Source organism: Henckelia pumila, chromosome 3 (genome assembly GCF_033568475.1).
Source record: "Henckelia pumila isolate YLH828 chromosome 3, ASM3356847v2, whole genome shotgun sequence".
Taxonomy (NCBI): domain Eukaryota; kingdom Viridiplantae; phylum Streptophyta; class Magnoliopsida; order Lamiales; family Gesneriaceae; genus Henckelia; species Henckelia pumila.
This window is the reverse complement of record NC_133122.1, coordinates 18429134-18436877: the sequence shown is the minus strand read 5'-3', so window position 1 is coordinate 18436877 and position 7744 is coordinate 18429134. Positions and strand designations below refer to the sequence as shown.

At 38.0% G+C, this 7744-nt stretch overlaps 2 protein-coding genes across 3 annotated transcripts; both read left to right on the top strand.

Moving 5' to 3' along the window:
- The first annotated feature begins 628 nt into the window (after window positions 1–628).
- Window positions 629–3073, top strand: LOC140886999 (S-adenosylmethionine synthase 1). Its single transcript, XM_073293981.1, has 2 exons — window positions 629–763; window positions 1626–3073. The coding sequence occupies exon 2, from the start codon at window positions 1633–1635 to the stop codon at window positions 2803–2805; it is 1173 nt and encodes a 390-aa protein (XP_073150082.1). The 5' UTR covers window positions 629–763; window positions 1626–1632; the 3' UTR covers window positions 2806–3073.
- Window positions 3074–3541: 468 nt separating this feature from the next.
- On the top strand, window positions 3542–7544 carry LOC140891535 (uncharacterized). 2 transcript variants are annotated; one of them, XM_073300061.1, is made up of 9 exons: window positions 3542–3708; window positions 3831–5493; window positions 5807–5887; window positions 5986–6057; window positions 6160–6222; window positions 6439–6588; window positions 6852–6909; window positions 7008–7060; window positions 7168–7544. In XM_073300061.1, the coding sequence occupies exons 2-9, from the start codon at window positions 5491–5493 to the stop codon at window positions 7255–7257; spliced, it is 570 nt and encodes a 189-aa protein (XP_073156162.1). In that variant the 5' UTR covers window positions 3542–3708; window positions 3831–5490; the 3' UTR covers window positions 7258–7544. The 2 variants fall into 2 exon arrangements, with proteins under 2 accessions (XP_073156162.1, XP_073156164.1); XM_073300063.1 differs by having other exon boundaries at window positions 3542–4221; window positions 4957–5493.
- The last annotated feature ends 200 nt before the right edge of the window (window positions 7545–7744 follow it).

Sequence of the window (7744 nt, the reverse complement as noted above, 5' to 3'; positions counted from 1 at the left end):
GAGCTCAGCTAGGGAGCTCAGCTCGGGAGCTCGGCCAGGATCTCTCGCCATAATTCCCAGATCAGTTCGGAAATTTGGGAGCTCAGCTCAGCCCTGAGGGGATTAGGAAGTGAGCTTGGTAGATTTGTTCGGCCACCTTGGTGAGCTAGCTAGGATGCTAGGATCAATGTTTAAGGTAAGATTCGAGTGAGATCTTAGCCTAGATATTCGGGATTGTGATCCCGGGATTCTAGGGTTCTTGATAAGGAAGGTAGGCATTAAATGCGGAGCTCTCTCCTATAAATACCAGGTTTACCTTCATTATTTGGATTCTAATTCTTCACTCGTGTGCACGCACTACTCTCTATATTTCGCTATCCTAGCATCTGACTTGAGCGTCGGAGGGGATACGCCGGAACACCTTTCGGCCCCCTTAACACTCTTGTTCGTGGTTTCAGGTCAGCAACAGCTCATCTTCTGTTGGAGGAGTTTCATCAACTCACCCAAAAAGATCACTTTATTGAGGCAACCTGAAAGATAGAATAAAATTATATAATATGATGATATCTATAATAGTTATTTATTGTGAACAGTAATGAAATGTCAATTTTTAACCAACCGCAAAGTGGGAGAGAGAAAGTGAGAGCGAATCAGCCGCATCCCTTTGTCTTCGGACGCATATATATATCACCTCGTCTGCCCCCACGAAAACCATTCTCATTTCATTTGCGCTTTCATATCTCTCTCTTTGAAGATCTGAGGATTCAATTATTATCCCAAAAAGGTGCGAATTCTTTTCGATTAGATCTGCTGTTGATGCTTTTTTTTTTGTTATTGGTTAGATCTGAGCTCGTTTCTCATTTCTATGTTAATGAACTACGGTGTCGTGCTTTCGGATTGATTCCCAATTTTTTTGCCTTCGATTCGTTGTTTGTATAATGTAGATTTCTTTAAATCTGAGGATGGCGTTGCTTCTGAGATCCGGATCTTGTGCGCCATTTATAGCTAGACTAGATATTTTATTCGATTAATAATGAGCGTAATCTGGCAGTAAATGATGGGACATTTAATTGATATATGTTGTTATCATGATTTTGGCCTGGTAGGATTTCTGTATTTCATATAATCTAATGAAGCGTATTGCTAATTAATGTGACAAATGTTGTATAATTATCGGGGAAGTTCATTTTTCGAAATGTATGCTGTCAAATCTATGATCTCCTTGGATATTAACGTCTATTTACTATTTAACATGCTCTGTTCATCCATTCAGCAAAGGTACTTCTTATCTATGAATTTCGATCAGATTTGATTTCCTTTTTGGTTTTTGAGTATCTATGAATCCAGAGTTGATCTTGTAGTACCTGATATAGGTTTATGAAGATCCAAAGGATTGTCAATTTGTCACCAAGTTTACTGCAGATTGCCTGTAAAATGATTTTTCTTTTTATCGTGTGTGTAATAATGATTATAGCTATGGGTTGCAACAAACGCTAGGTTTTTTTTTTACTTCTGCTAAATGTTTCGTTGTTCCCTTTAGAGTCATATTGGAGTCACTTTGGAATAAGAAAGAATTCGTGTTTCATAGTTATTCAAATTGACTGAAGCATAGCAGAAGCTAATTTGTGATTCCCATTGTTTTTCAGGCTCTATATGGATACCTTCTTGTTCACCTCTGAGTCTGTCAATGAAGGTCACCCTGACAAGCTTTGCGACCAAGTCTCGGATGCAATTCTCGATGCTTGCCTAGAGCAGGATCCAGAAAGCAAAGTTGCATGTGAAACATGCACAAAGACTAATATGGTGATGGTCTTTGGTGAAATCACTACCAAGGCTAATGTGAACTACGAAAAGATTGTTCGGGATACCTGCAGAGGCATTGGGTTCACATCTCCAGATGTTGGTCTCGATGCTGACCATTGCAAGGTCCTTGTCAATATCGAACAGCAGAGTCCTGACATTGCCCAGGGAGTTCATGGTCATCTCACCAAGAAACCAGAGGAAATCGGAGCTGGTGACCAAGGCCACATGTTTGGCTATGCCACTGATGAAACACCAGAGCTCATGCCACTCACACATGTCCTCGCCACCAAGCTTGGAGCCAAGCTTACCGAAGTCAGAAAGAACAAGACTTGTCCATGGTTGAGACCTGATGGTAAGACACAAGTTACTGTTGAGTACAGGAATGATGGTGGTGCCATGGTTCCTCTCAGAGTCCACACTGTCCTCATCTCAACCCAACATGACGAAACTGTGACAAACGACCAGATTGCAAGCGATTTGAAAGAGCACGTTATCAAACCTGTGATTCCTGCCCAGTATCTTGATGAAAACACAATCTTCCATCTCAACCCATCTGGCCGATTTGTCATTGGTGGGCCCCATGGCGATGCAGGACTCACTGGTCGGAAAATCATCATCGACACCTATGGTGGCTGGGGTGCTCATGGTGGTGGTGCTTTCTCCGGCAAGGATCCGACCAAGGTGGACAGGAGCGGTGCTTATGTCGTTAGGCAGGCAGCAAAGAGTGTGGTGGCTTCAGGACTTGCTCGCCGTTGCATTGTGCAAGTTTCCTATGCAATCGGTGTAGCAGAACCACTTTCGGTGTTCGTTGACACCTACAAGACGGGGAAGATTCCAGACAAGGATATACTTGCTCTTATCAAGGAGAGCTTCGACTTCAGGCCCGGAATGATTGCCATTAACCTTGACTTGAAGAGAGGTGGCAACTTCAGGTACCAGAAGACTGCTGCTTATGGTCATTTTGGTCGTGACGATACAGACTTCACCTGGGAAACCGTCAAGATTCTGAAGCCTAAGGCTTGAGTTCACGGGCTGCAGCTTAATGGCACTTCTGCAAATTCGTTTCTCCCCACAACGATACAGTTTGCAGACAAATAAACAAGATTGGAAGGATATAGTAACAATATTATTCTTTTTCGTAGGATTCCTGGGATTACTCTTATTTTTTGTCTTTAAGCTGAGCGATAGTACTGAAACCATGAGAAAATGCGGATGCCTGTTGTTTCCTTTTCCCTGTTTTGTTGTGTCTTCGGTTGTCATTTGAAAGTTGTATGTTCCGGTGTACTTTGAATTTTTTTATGAAATTATGTACTTGTTCTTAGTAACAGCGGATTGATGAATATTTATTGTGAAAATTGATCGTTAACTATTTCATAAAAATATTTTTACAATTCAAAAGTAATATGTTTTTATTTTATCAAAGTTTTCAATTCTAAAAACATTAAAAAAAGATATCTCATTTGTTCTATAAAAACTATACTTGGAGACTATTTTTAAAAAAAATTATTTTTCAAAAACAGTTACAAAAATCTTGTCCAAACAAATACTTTTAGTTTTTCAGACTAAAAATATTTTTAAAGTACTTATCCAAACGAAATCTATATTTTTGTTTATTATTTCATGTTATCTTTCATTTAATTTTCCAAAAGTAAACCGATGCATGCATCTGAAGTCTGAACTATAGTAATTGAAATAATCATCTAGGTACTAGTCGCCAATATTACATATGTGTTGGGACATCTCTGTCTTTTATTTTGTTTTGTTTTGAACGAGAGTCCAAGTTTCGGCCCTCTCGTCGTTTATCGCCTCTCAACTACAACTCTTGAAGTGCTTATGTTTGTTAAGAGTTAAAAATAGTCCACATCCATTGAAGTGGATTTGAAGTCCATGGAACTTGTCGACCATGAATTAAAATCGATCATAAAGGTAAATCCATATTTTGTACTTTTTTTCACGACAAATTATTATCTAATATGATATCATGAGATATCAAGGTTATTTTAGAGTTTTGGAGTCAAGACATAATCTCTCATCTGAAAAAAGAACAGGGGTCGGGGTATTGTTTCCTAGGAAATGAAAGGCGCAGGTCGGAAATGGATGTGTTAGAGAAGTAGTCTCGAGAATTCTTTCAGAAAGGTCGGGTAGGAGTGGGGGTCCAAGCTCAAATTGACCAGGTAAGAGTAGTAAGGACCCAACGACAGATACATGGCCTAGAAAGCTAGCAAGACATAATAGAGATGGTTAGAAAACTGGCGGAGATTTTAAGACTGAGTCAACCCTAAGCAGACATCATCTATTACTCAAGAGCACGTTTTCCCCACATCCTCACACTTCCAAGCACTTCCGCAGTACCAACCATGATTCATTATCGTGACCGCTATCAAGAAATCGAAGATTCCTAGATCCTATTTATACCGCACAAAATAGGTACAACATGAGGTATGTTCATTTTTGAACTTTTAAACTCCACAAAAGTCATTAATAGTCTAAAATCAATACACATTAATCTCTCTATTTTCTTTATCTATTATAATTTTCAAAAATAGGTTTCAAAGATTAGGATTGAGAGAATATAGGTCATTGACAACCGTCATTATGAACTACTTCCTCCGTCCCAATTATATAGTTCTACTTTTTTCACAAAGATTAAGAAAAATCATTGGAAAAACAAATTTTATACAAAGTTCATATTTTATCCATATTTAATGTATTAAAAAATTATTGCACACTTTTCAAGGTGTAGTTAATAAGGATATATTAGTAAAGAATTGTAAAAAAAATCATTCTTAACGAGTTATTGGAGTATGGTTCGAGAAGTTGCATCTTTTGAGACTTTGATGTGTTATTGAGGTTTTCATGATTGTTTTATTTAAACTTTAAAGCATGAGAAGTATAAAATTTTTATTTTTGAGTCTTGAGTTTGCGTAGAGAAAAATCTTTGAACTTGAGTTGTTTTGATCTAAAGCTTGTAAAGTTGTGGTGTTTTGATCTAATTCTTTTCAAATCTTGAAGTTTTTCAAATGTTCAACAAATTTTTTAAGTATGTAGTTGATTTATGTCGAAAAAGATGTACAAGGATAGAAAAGAGCAAAAAAGGGTGCTAGAGTCGTAGCGGTAACGCCGCAGAATGGGTGATGTTGTATGTGACTTTGTGAATTGTGATGGCAATACAAGACGGAAATGACGAGAATGAGATTGACACCTTGGAATGAGTTTCGTGGATAACCTTTCTAAAATTCATGCTCCTAAGAATAAGAGGACGAACACCTTGGGATGAGCTTCAGGGATGATGCTTCTGACATGCGTGCTCAAGAGAATGTGAAAACGACACCCCTGTGATGAGCTCCGGGGACGATCTTTTCAAAATACGTGCTCAAAACGACGGTTGCCACAAAGATACATATCTCATCACTCTTATACGAAAGTTTTATGATATGTTCATTGCATGTTCTATTTTAAGTTCCAAAACCAACATGTTTTTCATATGTATTTTTTTGTTGAATCTTTAGCCTCACTACTTGAATGATGTAGGTAATGACGATGTTATTAATGAGTTTGGAGTCGGACCTGAAGAAGAGCAGACGAGCACATGAGCACCATGATTTATGAAGAGTTTAATTGACCTAATGCTGGTGTTTTGACTTATTGCCACTGTTCTAGATTGATTCTGTTGCCGATGAGGTTGAGAGATGGAAGTTTACTAATGATATGGTAAGCATTTTGCATTGGAGATTTGTGTGCCTTTGGTTTGTATTGAGGTGGGGTAGCAGTAGCATGCGGGGGTGGTTCCAGAATGGGGACAGGATCACAAGAAGAGGCCGATTGTCCTCCAAAATTGAGCATTTTTCTAAAATTCCATTTATCTAAGTCTCATGCCCAACTTTGCTTGATCAGCCACTGACAATGTGTTTCGTGAAAGCATTCAGATTTGTGATTCAACTTAATCTTCTTCTTCTTCTTCTTCTTTTTTTTTTTTTAATAAAGTGATTCAACGTTCAATGTCATAAAGTAATTGTTGCTGCAGGTTTTCATATATGGAGGGTTTGGTCCCTTACTTTCAGATGTCACCGTTGCTGGTGTTGCTAAAGCATTTGGTGTCCGTACGGTACATTTTTTCCACTGTTAAGATTTTCAACTCATCGGATTTACGCGTGAAATTTAATGTATTTTTCTCACCTTTCTTTGCATCATAATGTCTTGAAGGCCCCTGATGAAGAATTTGAAGAATATTTAAGGCATCTAATAGGTGAAAACTGCACTGGAGATAGAAATGAGGTAATATAGTTATGCAGCTCCATCAAACTTCGTGAGAAGTGATGAGCACAGTACTTCTTGTCCATGTTCTCACTATTAACCTCATCTGTTTTCATCTTCCAGATGGCTCAGTTACCTGAAGGCATCACCGAGTTGGTGCATCACGAGAAGTTGAAAGTGCCATTGGTACGTTGAATCTTGTTGAATAGATACCGTAACTCTCATTACTAGATTGTTTTGAGTATCATGATGCCATCCATGACCATATACATTAGTGAACTCGATTTATTTTAGCTTGGGAAATATCTTGTTTTCACTACTTTTATCTGGTTAGTAGTTTGCTACATCTAATTTTTAACCTACTCTTTCCAAATTCAATTGCTCCTCCATATGCTCTCGTAGGTAAAGTGCCAAAACGTGATTATTCTTACTGCGACAAATGTGGTCGAGCTGGAACGCGAATGGGATTGTTTGATTGAATTGATGGCATCTAATGGGCTTTCAGTCGCAGAAAAGTTTTTGTCAAAGAAACTGGCAACAGCTCTTTCTGACGTGAGTATCTTTTCTCTCTTCTTGAAGGAGGATCAAAGTTGATTCTTCGACCTTTAACTCGAACCTGTGATCATTGATGACTGAAATCGTATTATTGTGTGATAACAAGTACCCTGTCCTGTATCCTAGATTTGAATAATCTAGTTGCTTTTGTTACTACGAATTTTCGCTGTTTTGGTACAACGATGCACTGTCTCCCAACATTCTTGATTCGATGACATTCTAGTTACCTCAGCATGACTGGCAAATAATCTCTGATGCAGGTGGAAATTTCTCAACCACTTTCTAAAATTTGTTTGGAATTTCCCGATCAATACGTCGGTAAGAACCATTTACTTGCAACTTACATCTTATCTTCTCCACGCAACTTCTGGATTTTTTTTTTGCTGATATCATTTCCGGGTTCTGAGGACTTGAAGGGGCATATCGTGAATCAAGAGAAGGCCCTCTGATCATCACCTTTGAAGGAAAGGTAAGGATTTCAATTTGAGTTCAAAATACCGAATCCTTTTACGAAACAGATCATACAGTAAACGATATATTCAAAAAATACCACCGTATCATCATCATCATTTGCAGGATGAAGCAAGAATCATGGCAGCTGTAGAAGCAATGCGCGGGAAGTTTAAACCAGGGGTGCTGTCTGAAATTGACCGAGTAACAGACTGACTTTTATTCGGGTTGCACACAGTGGAAACTTCGAGATGAACCTCCGTACTATAGCAGGAAAGTAAATACGGTCACCGGGGTTAACTCATGTAGGGAAGTTTTGCATGATCATCGTTAAAGGCTAAAGCAAGTGGCCTTGTAAAATGACTGGAAAAAGTGAATCCCTCATGTATTATTATGAGGAGAATTAAAGCTATTCATAAATATATACAACATATAGACCAATTGATATGTGTACTGTATTTATATTATGGTGCAACATTTTCAAGAATATGCGAATCATTTTATAGACGTGAAATAATTCTTGGCAAGTTTGTGGTGTTAGCTGCAAACCAGTCCGCTGCGTACGCACATTAATTTATTTAGTTTTGAAATAGAAATATTATATTATTGTGTAAAAGACGCAGTAAAAAAAATTTCTTTAACTAAAAAATAATATAAAACTCAATTTTTTTTCCCTTAAAAGAATCACCCTCCCAAGAAGAGG